General features: G+C 37.0%; 1 protein-coding gene across 4 annotated transcripts in view; it reads right to left on the reverse strand.

Moving 5' to 3' along the window:
• Positions 1 to 21,137, reverse strand: part of PTPRR (protein tyrosine phosphatase receptor type R) — a 283,354-nt gene that overhangs the window by 49,879 nt on the left and 212,338 nt on the right. For all 4 annotated transcript variants that reach the window (XM_008004011.3, XM_008004014.3, XM_073020948.1 and 1 more), the window contains 4 exons: positions 18,299 to 18,485; positions 15,314 to 15,398; positions 1,098 to 1,177; positions 504 to 641 (listed from right to left, as the gene is read on the reverse strand). In XM_008004011.3, the coding sequence (XP_008002202.3) occupies positions 504 to 641; positions 1,098 to 1,177; positions 15,314 to 15,398; positions 18,299 to 18,485 (490 nt within the window). The remainder of the gene's footprint in view (positions 1 to 503; positions 642 to 1,097; positions 1,178 to 15,313; positions 15,399 to 18,298; positions 18,486 to 21,137) is intronic.

Genomic DNA, 21,137 nt, shown 5'->3' on the forward strand with positions numbered 1-21,137 from the left:
TCTACTTTCTTTCCTATAGCATTTAATCTCTTCTCATATATTACACTATTTATAAGTTTATTATGTGCAGTGTTTTGTTTGTCTTCTCCCACTAGGAAGTTAAAATCTACCAAGGGCAGGGATCTTGGTGTGTTTTGTTTACTATTATATCCCCAATGACTAGAGTAGTACCTGTCACATAGCAGGTGTTCAAAAATGACTCGGGATGTGAATAAGGTTTTATTTGCCTGCCTATAAATTAGGGTGATAATTCATGACCCCCTTATTTCTTTTGTGGGTACAAATTAGATATGTATATGCCAAGTATATTGACTTGTCTGAAAGAAAGTTGACAATCATAGGATAATAGCAGTTATTATATTTGGGATGTATTAAGTGACTTAGCCTTTAAATGTCTCAAAGTTTCCATCTTAAATCTAAGTCCATGGCAATTTTACTTATACAATATCTCTTCTGTAGCAACAGAACATGTATAACATTCAGAACTTGATTAAAGATCATACCTCGTTTTTTTCTTTGAGTTTTGTGATCATAACAATCACAGGGCTGTCTTCCTGCCAAACCATCTGCCAGAAATCATCCACAGTGTTGATCATGGGGCCCTGCGTGGCAATGAAGGCTTTCTCCTTGCCACTGTAGCCCTAGATGGAGTAAAGAGACAAAAATATTGGTTTTTAAGTTCATGCCTTACAGTGAAAGTTTAGGTGAAAGATCTTCAATGAAATAGCTGTGCTTACAAAAGCAACACAGGTTACGGCTTCATTGATTCTAGTACAACAATTTCTAGTTAACAATATCCTTAATATCATTAACTTGGCAGCAAGTTAAGGATAGCACGTGATATTGAGGGTTGTAATGCCCATTCTCCAGCAGAGTGCCCATAGAGAGCACCATTGCCAGAGACTCACCTTAAAAAGAAAATCATCATAAAAGACCCATTAACAATGTTGATTATGACTAAGATAAAAAACCAAACAAAATGAAATCTTGCTGGTAATCAAGCTAAACCAAGCTTCATCTACTCTAGGAAAAACAAAATAAAACCAACAATTCCAAATAGAAAATCACCAGAAAGAAATTTGTACTTATTTACTTACCCTAATATAATTAGCATTAATGTAGGTGCTCAATGAATCAGTTACATTTTTTGGTCTTAAACACACTCTGCTGAGGGGATCTAATGAAGAAAACAAAAAAGAATATTTTAAACAGACTTACTCTTTTTAAAGTTCCTTAAAATGCCAATAACCAGTAAGCAGAAACCCGTTATGTATTGATTATCTGGTGCATGTCAATGTTTGTCTTTGGTGTCCATTGCTTGATCTATATGTGTTTATTGACGGACATTTGGGCTCATCTTCACTCCTGACATAAAGCTCATCCGTAAGCCTGAGATGATGAGTTTATATTTCAGGCCATTTCTCATCTGTTCTGGTTCTCGACCCCATTTCTCATTTATGCTTCCACTCTTACACTTTGGATTTGGAATTTGTACCAGGTCTCCTCACTCCTGTCTCTCTCCTTTCCCTGTGGATGTAAATCAGGCTATACTCTACCAATTATTTATATGTTACTATCTCATCTCATTTAGACCCTCAGGTCTCAACCTCACCTTGTCTGACCATTATGTCCTGGCCAGGTCTCCTGATCTTCCGAGATGGATGAGATTAATAATCTATTATGTGCTATCTGTGTGAGGATAGGCAAGCCAGGGGAAGAGGGAACTTGCAAAGATAAAGAGAAACCTGATTCATTTCAAGCCTGGGCACAGTGGCTTAGGCTGTAATCTCAGCACTTTGGGAGCTTGAGGCAGGAGGATCCCTTGAGCCCGGGAGTTCAAGCCTAGGCAACATAGTGAGACCTCATCTCAATAAATAAATAAATAAATAAATAAATAAATAAAATAAATAAAGCAAGCAAGCAAGCAAGCCAGGCCTGGTGGCTCGTCTGTGGTTCCAGCTACTTGGGAGACTGAGGCATGAGAATTGCTTGAAACCAAGAGGCGAAGGCTGCAGTGAGCCGAGATTGTACCACTGCCTTCCAGCCTGGACAACAGAGGGAGAACTGTCTCAAAAACAAAAATGAAACAAATCAAAACAAAAACTATGATTCATTTCAGTGAGTCTTCAGTCTGTTCATAAAATAACAAACAACATATATTTTTTGTTTATTAGATGTCAGACTCTGTTCTCAATGCTTTACAGATATTTTGTCATTTTATTAAAGTTCATGTAACTTTAATAAAAGTACCTAAGATAATGGGTAAGACTCTTCCCCATTTTTCAGATAGGAAACTGAGATAGGTTAAATAATTTGACCAAATTTACACAGCCGAGAAGTAGGTAAAGGAGTCAGGCTTTGAATCCACATTAACACTAGAATACCATTAGCCACTATGCTACGCTGCTGCTCTCATGTGAAGATAGCCATGTAAACTGACAACTAAAATACAAAATGTTGTGCCATTGTGGTTGCTTAGTTACTTTTTTGAAAAACAGCAAATTCAATGCTTTTCAGTTTCCTTTCTCAGTGGCATGTGGTGTAAAAACAGGGGTGCAGCAAAGAAAAACTTCTCCCACTCCCATATTTTTATAGAAACACACAATCGTTGAGCATCATCTGGGTAAATATAGTTTCTTACATTCCCCACCAAAACTGAGACAATCAAAGAGGAGGTGAGGTAGGAAGTACTACAGGAAGAAAGTTTCATAGACTATATGTAAATGGGAGTTAAAAATAATTAAAAATTTAACAGGACTTGGCAAACCAACGTGTTTTAAATTTCACTTTACATATAGCTGGGGTTAAAGATAATAAAGGCCATAATTAGTTTCAGAAAAAGACTAACCAGCCCATGAGGACAGTGATGGGTTAAAAATGTAGCATCCAATTATCTGACACTCCTTCTAAAAGAATGTAGTAGAGACTAATTCCCCTCATCTTGAATGTGGGCAGAAATCAAAGACTTGCTTCCAATAAATAGAATATGGCAGCAGAGATGTTGCGTGACTAGGTCATAAAGGGTACTGCAGTTTCCTCCTTGCTCTCTTTCTTGAGTTGCTAGCTCTGGAGGAAGCTAACAGCCATATTTTGAGGGCACTCAAGCAGCCCAATGAAGAGAGAAATAGTGGGGAACTGAGGCCTCCAGCTAATAGCATATGAATAAGCCCTCTTGGAAGCAGATCCCTCAGTGCCAGCCAAGCGTTCAGCTGACTGAAGGCATGGCCAACAACTCAACAACTGAAATCTCATGAAAGACCTTGGGCCAGACACTCAACTAAGCCACTCCCCAATTTCCAGCACACAGAAATTGTGAGATATAAATGTGTATTGTTTTAAGCCACTAAATTCTGGGGTAATTTGTCCCACAGCAATAAATAGGTAATATAGGGACCAATAAGAAGTCAGTCACAAAACTCTGGAGTGACATCATTATCACTGTTATTGTCATTGCACTCATTGTTGACTCCTATATGTGTCCGGTAGAGCAGCTAACAGCATTTTATGCCTTATGTCACTTAATCATTACAATTCTGTAAAGTATGTACCATTAATAGTCTCTTTATCTAGATTAGGAAATTGCAGCACAGAGAGGTTAAGTAACTCACTCAAGGTCACACAGTAAAAAATGAAGCAGAGAGTTGAAACCAGATTACCAAACTTAGAACCTAACAAGGCCATTATCAAAGATGATGTTGAGAATATATGGTAAAATTTTGCTAGTTTGTCACTAGAATATTTGAAATAAAGAATATATATGTGTATATAAATATATATGTACGTACACGCATGTGCGTGCACGCGCACACACACACACATATATACACACACATATATATACACACACACACATGCACATATACAAACAAGTAATAGGAGCTTCTATCCAGAGATGGAAAGATTTGAGCTATAAGTGATGTGGTTTTGGCAAGAGAAAGTCCCATTCTGCTTATAGCTTTAGATTGACTTGTGAAGACCAAGATGCTTATCTGATCTTATAAGCCACAGGTAAAATAGCTCCTGGTCATGCCATATGGAAGCAACAGAAGTCTAGAAGATGCCAATAAATGCTGGAAATCAGTGGGAAGACCCTTAGGTGGCATCCAAGAATCCCATTCATAGAGGCAGGCTCTCATTCTATTTGAACCAAAACACTTTGCAAAAAATCCTAGCACATCCTTTCAGGTGACCTAAAGGAAGTAGGGTGACTGCAGAGATACTTACAGTGGAACAGGTAAGGACTGTTTGAATCAGGATATAACCTGACTGTGAACAAGAAATTGTGGTCCTATGCTCATCAGCATGGAAATCTTTTGGGACATGGGTCTTGAACTTATAAATTCCTCCTAAAGAGATATGTTGGGGCTACCGGTACTGAAGCAAACCACCCTCTTTAAAGCATCCTGGAAACAAATCCAGTCTCAGTCTTGTCCTTCAGAGCTTTCAAAATGTAGACCCTCTGGAGATGGAAGCTAGCACCAAATTTTCAAAAGCACTTCATTTCCCCTGAAATCTCCTAGAGTCTTAACAGATCTATCTCTACATTTCCTACAATTGTTGGTCAGGGGCAGACTGACCCTCACTTGCATGAGCCATTTTCAGTAAGAACCTTGTATCTTATTTCGTATTCATAATGTCGTATTCATTTTTTAAAGACTGCCTTCCAAGGCAAAGCTGCATGCCGTTGATATGGGCAAAAATTTCTTGGATATGACCCTGAAAGCACAATGAAAGCAAAAATAGACACAGGGGATTGCATCAAACTAAAAAGCTCCTGCACAGCAAATCCACAGATTGGGAGAAAATATTTACAAATCATACATTAACAAGGGGCTAATATCCAAAATATATCAGGAACTCAAACTACTCAATAACAAGAAAACAAACAATTCTACTAAAAACGGATAAAGATTTGAACAGATGTTTCTGAAAACAAGACATACAAATGTCCAACAGATCTATGAAAAAATGTTCCACATCTCAAATCATCAGAGAAGTGCAAATTAAAACCAGAATATCACTTTATACCTGCTAGAATGGCTATTATCAAAAAGATAAAAGATAAATGCTGGCAAGGATGTGAAGAAAAGAGAGCCCTGGTAGGCTGTGGGTGAGAATGTAAATTAGCACAGCCATTTTGGAAAACAGTATGGAGATTCCTCAAAAACTATGAGTGAACTACCATATGACCCAGCAATTCCACTTCTGGGTTTATATCCAAAGGAACTGAAGTCAGTATGTTGAAGAGATATCTGCACTCCTATGTTCATTGCAGCACTATTTACAATAGCCAAGGTTTGAAAACAATTGGAGTGTCCATCAACAGATGAATGGATTTTAAAAATATGGTCTATATATATAATGGAGTTCTATTTCGCCTCTGAAAAGCAGGAAATGATGTCATTTGTGACAACATAGATAGACTTCACAGACATTATGCTAAATGAAATAAGCCAGGCACAGAGAGACATGATCTTCTTTATGTGTTGAATCTAAAAAAGTTGAATTCATAGAAATACCAGAGGCTAGGGGAGTGGAGTGAATGGGGAAAGGGGAGATGGTGGTCAAAGGATACAAAATTTCAGTTAGGAGGAATAGGTTCTCATGATCTATTATAGAGCATGGTGTCTATAGTTTAATAATAATATTATATATTTCAAAATAGCTGAAATAATGGGATTTTAAATGTTCTCACCACAAAGAAAAACAATAAACATTTGAGGTAATGGATACGTTAATATTAGCACGATTTGATCATTCTACAATGTATACGTGTATCAAAACATCACATTGTGCCCCATATACACCACTGTTATTTTCAATTAAAAATCAAATAAATCCTAAAGAGTCATCTCCAAATAATATAAGCTTTAGTTCCCCTTCCTTCCAAAAAACTAAATCTACCCTTGTTGGTAAAACCTCTCAGTCTGCATAAAATCTATTATACCCTTTGTAATGTAGAAAGACTTCTGCTAGACTGCTTTTTGTTACCTCATCTTTTTCCTCCAAGGGGTCTTGAACACCCATGGAGCTGAATTTTAACACTGACAGTGAAGTTATTCCATTGTTTATACATATCTTCCGTCAATCCTATTGATCAAAAACTCTTGGCAGATCACAAAATAACAAACAAGGAGGAGAAGCCACAGTGGAGCAAACAACACTTATTGAATACACTCCAGCAAAAATCTCATGGAGGAGGGTTTCCTGCTGAGAGTCTTTGGCTACAACACTGCCCTTAAAGCTTCTTGCCAAGCATGCGCAGTGCTGTCTGGCATTTTTGCTGCCGATAGCTGGAGCACACAATAGTATGCACGGCACACACACACACATCCAAATATGTATTTTAAGAGCTAGTCGTCTCCTAGGAGTCACCATCCCTGTCTTTCTTTAGCAATAAGATCCCAATTCTGGCTGGGAACTTGGTAGGATGCATGGCTTAAGACTTTCCTTCTTACCATCCCTTGCATTAGTTGCGGCCGTGTAACTAAGTTTTCACTTCCAGCACGTGAGAGGAAGTGATGTGCGTGACTTTTAGATCATGAAGTTAAAGTGAGGAGCGATGTTCTCCTTCTACTGCTTCTGATTCCATCTTGCTGCCTGGGATGTGATTGTGGTGATCAGGATCTCAGAGCATGCAAAGGCAATACCGTGGGGATGGTGAGGTAACCAGAGAGATGAGTCTAGAGGTGTAACATGGCAAAGCTGCCATATCAACCCTGGCAGGTATACTTGAGAGGGATATACATTTCTAAATTATTTAAACCACTGTTATTTGGGTTGTGTTTAATAGTCTATATATTACGTTTTCCAGAAAAAATATTTCAGAAAAGAATAGTATTATCACAAAATCAGTTCTGCCTAGGGAGGCATTAATAGAGTAGGTACATCCTAAAAATCGAGGGCTTGTATATATTCAGAAGTCAAATTCAGGGTTTCTTAGAGTTGGAGTTTGCATGTTCAATAATTATCATGATCTATAAAAAATAACGTTTTAGCAACATAACAAAAGTTAATCATCATCTTAGTCTAAAACTAAGCCCTCAGGTCCCACAGCATTGCCATTAGAACACACGCAGTGATTGGTCCAGTCTGAATAGCCCTAAACTGCTTATTGCACTGATTTCCTTTCTTCTGATCTAGAACAAACACATGGCCTGGACAGAAGTCTTTTTCACTATTTGCAAGAGGCTATCTTTAGTTAGCATATGTAGCGGTTTGTTCACTGACAGCACAAATTGGTTAGATTCATTTAGTGCTAGCAACATTGTCTTAAATTCTAAAATCATTTTCCATCAAGAGTTGAAAGACTCTGTGGACTAAAGTGTTATGGAAAATATGGAAATCATTTTTACCAACATTTGCTTACATTAATATAACTAATTCATCTCTTTATGATTTCTTTGACCTGGCACACTCTGAGCTTTCTGAAGGCAGGGATAGGGATTTTTCACCATCTTTATAGGATCTAGTGTCTTGCATAGCCGATCTTCAGTGAATGTCTACGGAACAGATTTAAAGATCCCTTCTGTTTTTTAAAAAAAGGTCAGTTCTAGGTATCCTTCTCTAGCAATTATTCTATTGCTTTTCTTTTTCAGACAGGCAAACTTCTGAAAGAGTTTATTATACCACCACTTTCTCCATGCTCATCTGCAACTCAATGCTCATCATGTACACTGAGATCTATCCTGACTCGAGCACTGTGCAGAGACTGCCCTTGCTAAGGTCACCACTGACCCTCTTGTTGCTAAGCCCAGTGATCCCATTGTGGTATTTTTGTTCATGTCCTCTCTGAAGCATTCAAAAACTGTTGACTGTATATCCTTTTTTCGAGTTTTCTCTTCCCTTAGATTCTGGGACACAATGTTCTGGTTTTCCTGCTACCTCTTCAGTGGCCTCTTTCCAATCTCCTGCTCATTTAATCTGCCCCTTTTCATGTTGCTAATTCTAGGATTCAACTTGACTCTCTTTTATCCTCATTTGATACTGCCTTGTTGAGTGACTCATTCATTCCTGTGACTTTATTACGCACATCCTGAGGGCTCTCAAATACATACTTCAGACCAGCCTGGTCTCCTAATTTATAGTCCAGCTTTTTCTGTTTATTATTTCCTTCTGAATGGACCACAGGTTTGTGAAACTCCTCATGCCCTTCATGTGTTCTTGACAGCTTTCCGCTATTGTTTAGGTTAGGTGTGCTGCCACAGCTCTACAGTCCGTGTAGAGCTTCTGTGCATTTGAATATTAGCATATTCTGTCTGCTCTGTCTCCTAAAATATGCTGGGGTCTGTCTTGCCTCTCTATTTGCATGGTTGTCTTGGACTAGGACTCAAGTATCTCTTGGTCTCCCTGCCTTCAATCTTGCTTTTTTCCGATCCATCCTCCTCATAGCTGTCAAGGTGCTCTATAAAACAAAATCTGGTCACTTGGCCGGGCGCGGTGGCTCAAGCCTGTAATCCCAGCACTTTGGGAGGCCGAGATGGGCGGATCATGAGGTCAGGAGATCGAGACCATCCTGGTTAACATGGTGAAACCCCGTCTCTACTAAAAAAATACAAAAAACTAGGCGGGCGCCTGTAGTCCTAGCTACTCCGGAGGCTGAGGCAGTGTAAACCTGGGAGGTGGAGTTTGCAGTGAGCTGAGATCCAGCCACTGCACTCCAGCCCAGGTGACAGAGCGAGTCTCCGTCTCAAAAAAAAAAAAAAAAAAAAAAAAAATCTGGTCACTTGATTCCATTGTCTAAATGTCATCCATAGCTCCCAATTGCCCATAGCAGTATTTCCCAAAATATTTATTATCTGTAAATTGTTACTTCTATAACATATAGAATTATATTATATGACTTATAAATTAAGTCATCTTTTACAAAAAGAGGTTAGTAACCAACTAAATATGGGAAACATTGGATTAAACAAATCTGAACCATATTCTTTTTATTGCAGGACTTCTCAGGGTCTTCAGTATGTAAATGGACCCTGTGAATTTCCAAGAAGGTATTGTATATAATCCTATTTGTCCATTGGACTCAACTTTATTATACTTACTGTATTTACATACCTAAGTATTATATTTAATACTTATTGATAATTCAACTTAGAGCAGCCCTGATCAATAGAACTTTCTGAGGTGATGAAAATATTATCTATCTGTGCTGTCCCAAAATGTAACCTCTAGCTTTCAAGCACTTGAAATGTGGCTAGTAAAAACTGAGGAACCAAAGTTAATTTTATTTAATTTTAATTCATTTAAGTGTAAATTGACCTAGCCATAAGTGGGTTCTGGTTGCTCTACTTGATAGTCCGGGCCTAGAAGATGAATGCCAAGAGGGTCCTTAGCAAGATACAGCAGATAAGCCTCACCAACAGCTGCTTTCCCACATGTATCATATAATCTAGCCCCATGGACCTAGGGCAACCTCCCCAATATTCTATGTTCTTGTAGATTGTATGCTTCTGCACATATTGTTTCCTTTGCCTTCTTCTGCATGGTAAAGTCTTCCTCATTCCTCAGTGCTCAATTCACAAAATACTGTCTTTCCGAATTTCTCCCTGACCTTCCCAGGCAGAATTAGGCATTCTCTTCTTTGCTTGGGTTCCCTGAGTTTTATTTTAGTATTTATCATCTTGTATTTTAAGTGCTTAAATTTTTGCCTGCCCTGAATGGAGTGTGGTGAGCCCCTAGAGGGCAAAGGCTGTATTTAATTCACTTTTGTATCCTTTGTGATTTCTATTTGGGATGTGGCCCACAGAGGGTTTCACGTCAGAATTAATTTCTATTAGAAAGAGTTAAAGCCCTGTTTTTGACTTTCTAGATTTTTTTTTTCTTTTCTTAGCAAAGAAGACAAGAAATCTTTCATGCCTTTCAGTATCCACTGATTGTTAGAAGTTTCCATAAACATCCTACACTATTCAGGCTTGAAAAGAGGTCTGCTTCCTTCAGTTTTTATAATGCCTATGACGTATATGATTTAGTGGGAAATCTAAAAACTGCTTAGAAACAGTTTCCCTGTCAAGCTAAATTATGTTGGTAATTAGTAACTTACAGTGCTTTCCAACTATTTAGAGGTTTCCAAATTCTTTTTTATTAAAAATTCAGAGAGGGGAGTCTCACTTTGTTGCCTAGGCTGAATTGCAGTGGCTACTCCCAGATGCGATCACAGTTCACTGTGACCTCAACCTCCTGGGCTCAAGTGATCCTCCTGCCTCAGCCTCCCAAGTAGCTGGGACTACACGTGTGCACCACCACACCTGGCTACATTTTGTATTTTTTGGTAGAGATGAAGTTTTGCCATGTTGCCCAGGCTTGTAATTAAACTTTTTTTTTTTCTTTTTTTGGTGGAGATGGAGTCTTATTATATTGCCCACGCTGGTCTCAAACTCCAGGACATGAGCCACTGTGTGTGGCTCCAAATACTTCCTTTTACAAATGCAAGAATACAACATATAACTGTGTATGGGGAAATGTAGGTTTCCAAGAAAAACTCTTGTAATATATAGCTTGGACTAAAAGAAAAGCCAAGAATTAAACAAAAAATGTATCATCATCATCATCATAATTTTCATCACTACTGTTATAAATGAAAGAAAATGTGGCTCTTGAGTACTTTGCTTTTAAAGCTGTAAACTTCTCTATACATAGATGGTGCCCCTATTTCCTGGAATTGGTTCTGAGGTTAGTAATGGATTCATCTTCAATTAGATAGGGAGGGAAAGAGAAACTAACATTAGCTGAGGACTTACTATTAGTTGGAACTTTAATAGGCATTTTACACAAACTATCATTTAATTTTCTCAATAGCCTTGTAGGAGAGTATTATTATCACTACTTTTGGGAATAAAGGATGGCATAGGGAGATTAACTATCCTGCCAAAAATTGTCAATGTTTTTCTTGTGGTAGGAAATCAAATCTAATTCCAATATCTTGCTTTAGCTACATAACTTGTTGCTTTAATGAGTGGTTTGCTTATTTGCATATCTACTCTGTGCTAGGCACTTTATATAACAAAAAGGAAACATAATTTAAGTAGGAAACATTATTAGATGTTAAAATTTTATATATAAAATGATGGCCTGAGTAAATGGCATTCTTTGATTGTACCCATATTATCTTATATTTGTATCAATACATTGACTGCATAAGAGAAATATGCATAACATTTATTATTATAGCGCAGCACTATTCACAATAACAAAGACATAGAAACAACCTAGATGCCCATCAACAGTGGATTGGATAAAGAAAATGTGGTACACAAATACCATGGAACACTATGCAGTCATAAAAAAGAACAAAATCATACCCTTTGCAGTAACATGGATGCAGCTGGAGGCCATTATCCTAAGCAAATTAACACAGGAACAGAAAAACAAATATTGCATGTTCTCACTTATAAGTGAGAGCTAAACTCTGGATACGCATAGACATAAAGATGAAAAGAATAGACATTGGGGACTCCAGAAAAATGGAGGGAGGGAAAGGGAGAAGGGCGAAAAATCTCCCTATTGGGTACTATGTTCACTATCTGGGTGTCATGGGGTCAGAAGAATCCCAAACAGCAGCATCACATAATATATCCTTGTAACAAACCTGCACAGGTACCCCCTGAATCTAAAATAAAAATAAAAAATTTAAACTTATTATTACAGTATTATATTTTGTTGTGTGCTAATAATTTTCTATGGATATGATTGTTTTTTCCTACTACTTTTGTTATTCAGGAGGTAGACGTATTTTTATCACTAATATTTGTTTACATTGCAAAATAATTTGATATAAACTTGACTTTAGCATTTTAATCTGAGCCAAGATAACATTGTCCTTAGAGAAATGACTATAATTTAATTTATAAATTGATTTATTCATAATTGATTCTTGTCCACCCATATATCTGTTGCAAGGTATTCTCAGAATTGAATAATGTTGCTGTTATGTACAAGCTGTCAAGCTTTTAGAACTAAGAAGAGTTTAGTGTAGGTTAAAACCAAAAACAATCATAATGTTTAAAATCTTGATCATTTAATAATCACCATTTTATATAATATTTCAAGTTTAGCTCATATTACAGTCTAAAATCATAAAGAACATCTTTCTGTATTCATTCCAGGCTTTTTGGATACTTTCACCCAATAGTGTGGCTTTTCTAAGCTGTATTTCCTAAATTATATTTTGTGCAACAGGGGGTGGTGGGTGGGGCATTCAGGCTGCAGACATTTTCAACAGAAAATCCATCATTTGCAACATCAGCTGTCAGCACAGGTGCCCTGAATTCAGAGGTCCACCCAGTTCTGTGAACGGAAAAGCTGACACAGGACTGTGAAGCAGTTGTCTGATATCATCTGGGCAGGAAATGGAGAAGGCTGAACTCTGAACTAATGCTAATAATTTCCAAATCCTTCTAAAATTAGATGATGGTTTGGGTATACAAAATTGTGATGGAGGTATATTCCCTTATTACTTATGTTTGGTGTATTTTGATAAAAATTTTAACAGAGAGAGAGAGAGAGAACACTAATTCTAACATGCAGCACTTTCATCCCCTTTGGCCAACTGTAGTCATAAAATAACTTCCAATGGTGACTCTACTTTAGGTAAATAGATTTAACTATATACAGCAGTTAAAATATGTTATAGGTTAACAATGCATTTCCAATTCCACTAGAAGGGGAAGGCCAAAGACAGTATTGACAGTAATTCTTTAATTACATCACTGTTACTATGAATATAAAGAATCTGGTGTCTTATGAATGAGTTAATGAACTAAATTTTGAAGATTACTATTTCAATGTCAAAACTTAAAAAGACTTTGTGGCTCTATCTTTCCTGAGCTTTGTCATGAGATGTTTACTGATTTTGCCAAAACTCCAACTATATCTGTTTGTTTAGTCATAGAAAATATTACTTCCTCTCCATTTTTTTTTTTTTTTTTTTTTTTTGCCTGATTTCTCTGAGCAGAATTAATTACCCGGTCCTCGCTGAACTCCTACACTGCTTGGGCAGTATCTTTATTCTGGCCTATGCACTAAGCATAATTACCATTTATATGACTCTCCTTTCTAGTCTGTGACCTCCTTGATTTTATACACTGTTTCTTATTTCTTACTGGTCCCTGGCATTCAGGTCATTGCTTGACATTAATAAATTCCGTGAAGCTCAGTCTAGTTTCACATACAGTAGTGGTTCTCAAAGTGGGTCCTGGTTTCATCTGTATTGGAATCACCTAAGTGTTTCCTAAAAGTAGCTTTCTGGGCTCAACAGCAGATCTACTTAAACGAAATCCCTGGGGTTGGGCACAGGACTAACAAGGACTCCAGGTCATTGTTATGCACACTGACATTTTTTTGGTAATAGTTTTATTGAGAAATAATTCACATTCTATACAATCCCCCCATTTCATGTGCCATCACAGTTTTTTTTTTTTTTTTCCACAGAGCTGTGCAACAATCACTGTAAATCAATTTTATAACATTCAATTAGCCCCAAAATAAATACAGGTCCTTTAGCAGTCATTCTCCATATCCCCTAATGCTAAGCAACCACTAAGATACTTTCTGTCTGTCTAGATTTGGCTATCTGGACATTTCATATAAATGGACTACAAAAGATGAGGTCTTTTGTGTCTGGCTTCTTTCACTTAGCATGATGTTTTCAAGGTTCATTCAAGGTTCATCAGCACCTTGTTCCCTTTTATTTTGTGTGACTATACTACATTTTATCTATCCATTTCTCAGCTGATGGTTGCCACTCTTTGACTATTATGAATAACGCTGTTATAAATGTTTTTGAATCATTTTTGTGTGAACCACATGTTTCATTTCTTTTAGGTAATATTTACCTGGAAGTAGGGTGTCTAGGTCATATAGCAACTCAGTTTTATCTTTTAAGGAACTGTCAAACTGTTTTCCTAAGTAGCTGTATCTGCACTTAAAACTAAAGTGTTAAGTTTCCAATTCTCTACGTCCTTGCCAGCATTTTTTATTGCCTATTTTTAAAATTATAGCTATCCTCATGGATATAAAGTACTATCTTGCTGTAGTTTTGATTTCCCTGATGGCTAGTGATGTTAAACATCTTTTAATATGCTTGTTGGTCATTTGTACATCTTCTAGGGAGAAATATCCATTGAAATCTTTTGTTTATTTTTTGGGTTGTGTTTTTATTACTGAGTTGTAAGATTTGCATATTGTAGATACAGGTCCCTTATTAGATACATGATTTGCAAATACTTATTTTCTTCCATTCTATCAGTTGTCTTTTCACTTCCTTAAAGGTATCCTTTGAAGCACAAAACTTTTTTTTTTTTTTAATTCTTTTTTTTGAGACGGAGTCTCGCTCTGTCACCCAGGCTGGAGTGCAGTGGCCGGATCTCGGCTCACAGCAAGCTCCGCCTCCCGGGTTCACGTCGTTCTCCTGCGTTAGCCTCCGGAGTAGCTGGGACTACAGACGCCCGCCACCTCGCCCGGCTAGTTTTTTGTATTTTTTAGTAGAGACGGGGTTTCACCGTGTTAGCCAGGATGGTCTCGATCGCCTGACCTCGTGATCCACCCGTCTCGGCCTCCCAAAGTGCTGGGATTACAGGCTTGAGCCACCGCGCCCGGCCAGCACAAAACTTTTTAATGTTAATGAAGTTCAATTTTTTTTGTTGTTGCTGTTTGGGCTGTTGCTGGCTTATCTAAGAAACCACTGACTAATTGAAGGTCATGAAGATTTACAGCTGTTTTCATCTATGAGTTTTGTAGTTCTAGCTCCTATGTGTAGGTCTCTGGTCCATTTTGAATCAATTTTTGTCTCCAACTTCATTTTTTGCATGTGGATATCTGGGTGTTTCTGGTCCATTTGTTGAAAAGACTCTCCTTTTCCCATTGAGTTGTTTGACCCTTGACAAAAATCAGGTAGCCATAATGTGTGGCACAACAAAATTTTAGAATATGTGTCTATTGGAATTGTGACCTGGACATTAGTATAAGAGTAAAAAAGCAAAATCATTAACTTCAGATAACTTTAATGATTATTAGTCTTGACATGTGTTTGTAATTCCAAATTTGATATGAAGGTGGATGTTGTAAGAATTAGAAATGCTGAGGTAAGGGTTAATAGGAAGACTTGTGCTTTACCATGTAAATTATTATTATAATTTATACTTTAAGTTCTGGGATGCATGTGGAGAATGTGCAGGTTTGTTACACAGGTATACATGTGCTGTGGTGGTTTGCTTTTGCTGCACCCATCAACCCATATCTACATGAGGTGTTTCTCCTAATGCTATCCCTCCCCTTGCCCCACATACAATGCAAATTATAAAATCAAGAAGCTTACTTGGCAAAATGGTCTTATAGCGATTTTTAGTTCCATGACGCGGAATATCAATTTCTTTGGGATCCACAAAGTTCATCGGTATTTCCTGCAAAAATAAGTAATATCAAATTAGTGTATCTAATACTGCCACAAAGAAAATCTTCACAGGGGGCCATCTGATCGAGAGTTCTACTGGACTTCAAAGCCACTTAAAAACAACAGACCTACTACCTTTGGTGGACCAACACCCTTCCTTTCCTAAACATATCAACTGCATCCGGACAAGCTGACTTCTAAGAAACAGCTCTCTGTATTAGAAAATATTGCTTAATACGTAGTCAGTAAGAAGATATATAACACTGGTTAGATTTTAAGAATCCTGTTGTGACATAATTGCTAGAATGATTAGACAGATGCTAAAAAGTGAATTTTTTAAAAAAAACGATGTATTCAAATATATTCCAGCTTTTATGTAACTTTAGTACCAAAAATTTTACTATAATTTTTGTGTTAAAAAATAACACATAATGTTATATTTTGTGTTATAATACAGTAACACATGTGTTACTATATATATTAGTGTTAAAATATATTAGTGTGAAAAGATTGTCTTTTCACACTAATAGTGACTCTTTTAGGATTATTAAAACCTCTTTCCCAAAATGGTAAATATAAAGGCTTTTTTGTTAATTCAAGTGATGATGACATGACTTTTTTTGAAGTAAGAAATGGCTGATAATTGGACTGTTCCATTTGTAGTTGTAAATGCAATGTTTTTCGTGAAAGGCATTCAAACACTGTTTCTCCCACTTAACAACAACATTAATATTCTTATTTTGTCAGAGTATACATTATGTGCCTGAAGTGATTGGACAGGGAACAATAGAAAAAGAGTGGCTGTATGTAAGTGCATTAGATCTAAAAAGGTGTGCATCTGTAGCTAATCAGGACCAATGAAGGAACAAGCCAAAGTTTTCAAAAGGATCCAAACAAACATTTGTTTAAGGATTTGATTATACAAAACAGTATGCTCTCTAACTTTGATAAGATTAATGTGAACAAAATGACTTTTATGTTATTTAATGACTGATATTAAATCTTTGATCAAATAAAATAATATTTTTACTGCTTAAACTTTCTCCAGTAGAAAATTTAACTTAGCAGTCTAATATTTGTTGAAATAAAATAAATCATCTTTAAATTCATCCAGATTATCCTAGTTTTTGGTCAATATGAAAATTTCAGAAAAGTTGGACTACATAAATTTGAGACTTGGTCTACAGAGAGAAACAGCTATTTGTTTATTAATGTATTTATTTTTAGAGATGGGGTCTTGCCTGTCACCTAGGTCAGTGTGCAGTGGCACAATCATAGCTCACTGTAACCTCAAACTCCTGGGCTCAAGTGATCTTCCCATCTCAGCTTCCTGAGTAGCTGGGATTACAAGCGTGAGCCACCACACCTGGCCCCAACTTACTTACTTTTAAAATACTTTTTCCTATACTTGCACTATGCTAGCTATCCATGATATTTATCCCTATTTTCTGCTCCAACTAAATGTTTTAAACTGTTAATTCCAAGTTATAAAAATAAGCAAAATTGTTGAATATTCAATGGAAAACACATGTTCATGTTTGGTAATTTCAAGCTTGTCAGTGTCTTTGGGCAAAGCCACAAAGGTAATATCTTTATTCCTCCCCTTCTTCCTTCTCACCTTCTGTTTTCTGACACACACTGACAATCTGTCATCTTCCAGCATTCTCTTTCTTCTGGGTACTCCTTCTTGGCCTTCAATTTCCTTTCAGGGAAGTGGGCTATGGTAAGGTCTTATTTCATAAACAAAGAGCTGTCTGCAGTTCTAGAAAAAAAAAGCTCTAGGTGTGCCTTTGGCTAGCTGTGTGACCACTGACTTGTTCTTTCATTCCTACAGGACTCATTTTCTTCACATGTAAAATATGATACACCACAGAGTCTGATGTTCATATTTGTATTTTACTTTGGACACTTAATAATAGTTGATGGGGCTAATAGTAGATCCAACCCATCACTGAATCTTCCACCATTAGGGTGGCTACAAATGCCTGAACTGACCCTAGAATAATCAATTTATTGTACTCAACCAATATGGCTTAAGATGTACAACTGATTTAAAATGCAAGAGGTGATCAATAAAGTCAATATTCCCCTTGGGCAACAATTAATCTGACTTCATGTTCTCTGAGTTGATATATGTTATCATGCTTTAAGCTTTCACCAGCAACACTGGTATGTCTAAAACTGAATTCATCATTCTTTTTAGCCCACACTTGGCCTTCCTCCTGTGTTCCTTATTTCATTAAAAGGCACCATATGTACCCTGTTGGCCAAGCCAAAAACACGAATATCAACCCCTGACTTTTCCATTACTTTTGGCTGCCTCATTCAATTAATCCCACTTCTTGTAAATTCCTACAGATTCTCTCTATTTTCCCTTCTACTGTATTAGTTTAGGCCACCAATGCAGTTCCACAGGATTAACGCTAGAACCTCTAAACTGCTCCCTTTTAGTACCTACTCCACTGCAAATAGAATGATCTATCTAAAACACAAGATAAAGTCCAAGCTTCTAAATATATATTAAGGCTTGGGTTTCTTTTATACTTCTGAGGCTCAACTTTTGCTACTTCCCACCTTGATTTCAATGTTCCAGTTAAACCGAACAGTTTAATTCCCCAGACAGTGACAGCAAGGCTATTCTTTGTCCTGGAATGCCCCTTCCCTGCCCAGCTCCCTATACCACTTATTTGCTTGATCATTTCCTGTGTATCCTGCCTTAACTTAGCTCTTACATTCCAGTTTTAATACTTATCAATAGTGGATGAGACGAGAGTGAATCTAAAACCATTTCACTTTGCCATTTGTTTATTGTAGGCTGCTTAAGTACAGGACAGTATCATTTCCATATATCTCTAGCGTCCCGTGTTTCAAAATACCGACTGTAGAGTGAATAACAAACAGAAGGCTCACCATGAATTCACTTTGGAGTAAATGTGAACTTGCCACGACGTCCCTCAGCTGAGACCTTGTGAGAATTCGGCTGGCTGACTGTAGGTACTCCATTGCTACCTTTTCCCGTGGTGTCGGTATAGCCACAAAGGGTTCAATGTTCCCCAAGCTACTCATGTCCAACGTAAGAGATACATTGGACCCTCGTCTACATTAGAGAAGAATGTTATGTTTAAACACCACATAATTATTTTGATTGCAAAAACTTGTCTTTCTGTACATGCACACAACTCCGTGGGAACTTTCACAGAAATTACAACCAACTGTATTTTCTCTTTTAGTACCATGGTTGGCCATAGCAACTACCCATAGTTCCTTTAGAGAAAAATAACAATGTTGTTGTTGGAAAGAACTCTAAATTGAGAAAATATGCTATAATTTATGAATGCATATACTTATTACAGAAATCATAGGTTGGCTAATAATATTAAGTGAAAAATTAAGGAAAAGTAAAAAAAGTTAGGAAAAGCTATATATCTATATATCCATGTCTATATCTATATATATCTTCTGAGTGAATCCCTAAAAAATGGCTTCTGGGGCCAGGTGAGGTAGTTCATGACGGCAATTCCAGCCCTTTGGGAGGCTGAGGTGGGTGGATTGTCTGAGCTCAGGAGATCAAGACAAGCCTGGGCAACATGGCAAAACCCCGTCTCTACAAAACATACAAAAAGCAGCTGGATGTGGTGGCCCACACTTGTAGTCTCAGCTACTAGGGAGGCTGAGGTGAGAGAATCGTGTGAGCCCGGGAGGTTGAGGCTGCACTGAGCTGTGATGGTGCCACTGCACGCCAGCCTGGGCAGCAGAGAGAGGCCTTGGCTCTAAAATAAATAAATAAAACAATAGATAAAAATTTTAAAAGATGGCTTCTGTATCCTCTATTTATGTGTATATGTATGCACGCATAGGTGAATTGACATATGAATTCATTTAATTTTGCGGTAAACTTAAAAGGGGCCATAGAAATCACAGACCCTTAAAATGAGTTACAATTCATCTTCTTCTCATAATTCCCATTCTCCTGTTGGGGGGCAAGGTGATGCTCTTACAACTAATACAGACCCTGAGTCCTGAGTAGAAAGTAAGGATGCCTTTTACAAGTAATACCAGCTGTGTGGACCAAGGGGTAACTATAAAACAGCATGTGAGAGACTGAGAATTGAAGTCAGAGATGGTGTTTACAAGAACTGTTACATTTAAAGGGGCCGTAGGTGTGTGTCAGATCAAATATGGTGCCAAGTAGTTGGCGTCTCAAGGAAGTAGAGAACAGGGAACAACAGGCCAAAATATATGAGAATAAAGATAGCAAGAGTAGATACTAGTCCCAGCAAATTATGCCCTCTGGCATTTTAATACTTCCTCCAGAATGCGACATTAAGAAATAATTATAGTGGCTTCAGCTTAATTTCAAACAGTGGAAAACTATTGGAATATACAAAAACAACAACAACAAAATCCATTAACAAAAATCTATCAGTTTTCTTCTCTGATGAATCTGCTTCTAGTTGCGTTTTTGCTGCCGTTCTATAATTTGATATGTAATGTCATTTTTGTTAATTTCTAAATGGTTTGTAATTGAGATTTTAATTTCCACTTTAATTTGATGGGTATCTGTATGTTTAGACATTTATTTTCCTTATAATTTCCAGTTATAGTTCATGGAAATTAGAGAATGGCTGGCCTTTTAATGGTTGAAACTTCTTGATTTTTTTTGAGATAAACACTATAACATTTTCTAAATATTTCACAGATGTTTTGCTGGCAACTAGTTTGATTATGTGTATATGTTTGTAAGTATCTACCTGCACATATATATATATATATCACTTTATTTATTATACTATTATTTTATTGAAGATATTACTGTATTCCAACCTATTCTTTCCTTCCTTTTTTTCTACTGGATTTGTCAAAGCCTGAGATATGTATGTGAGTCCTCCACAATAATTGTGCTTGTTATTTTTCCTTTTAACAGTTTTTACCTTGTACATTGTAGCCACTGTGTTATTTGAAGGGATTCATAGTCATATCTTCACTGTAAATTTTATCAATATTACTTTCTTTCCTGTCAATTTTATATTTGCCCTCACAACTGACTTTAAAAAATGAATATTGATATGCCTATATATTTTGGGGGACATGTTTCTGAAAACTTTTTCTCATCCTATTATTATTCTTAACTCTTTTGGATCACTGTGTTAGGGATTAGGAAATAGCATTTACTATAGATGCTCATAAAATACTGCCTACCTAATTGAGGGATCATTTTCCCACTCCACTTTTTCTTTTCTAGTTTTTGGTGGTAGTTGATATGGTTCCTGTGCATCTGAGTAGGAGGCAAACAGTTGAAGAAGAGCAAAGAATGGTTCTACTCATGGACCAAGAATTTTTATCTATGTTTAGTGGGAAAGTAGTTTTTAAAGTTTTTCAATTCAGTTCTGGACTTCAAATTGACAGAAAATCCTTACTGATTCTACTAATAGTTTACCAATTGGTCTTAATATTTAGGGCATTTGTGAGACCTCAGCTTTGGTAGGCTTTATAGATAATTTAGTATGAAGTTGAGAGAGGCTGCTTAAGGGATTGGTAGTCATATGCCATTTAAAATCACCATGCTATTCAGTCAAATTTTCAGCCTCCAGAGACAAAAGTGCCTGCCCTCTGTCAATGGAGTGATGCTCATGCTTTAGATGGTGAGGTCTCTTCCATCTAGAGTGGTCAGAGCAGATTCATGAGGTAGAAGTCATTTAAGTTGGGCTTTGAAAGCAAATGTTTAATAGGTGAGTTTTTGGTAGAGAGT

The sequence above is a fragment of the Chlorocebus sabaeus genome, chromosome 11, assembly GCF_047675955.1.
Source record: "Chlorocebus sabaeus isolate Y175 chromosome 11, mChlSab1.0.hap1, whole genome shotgun sequence".
NCBI classification, from domain to species: Eukaryota; Metazoa; Chordata; class Mammalia; order Primates; family Cercopithecidae; genus Chlorocebus; species Chlorocebus sabaeus.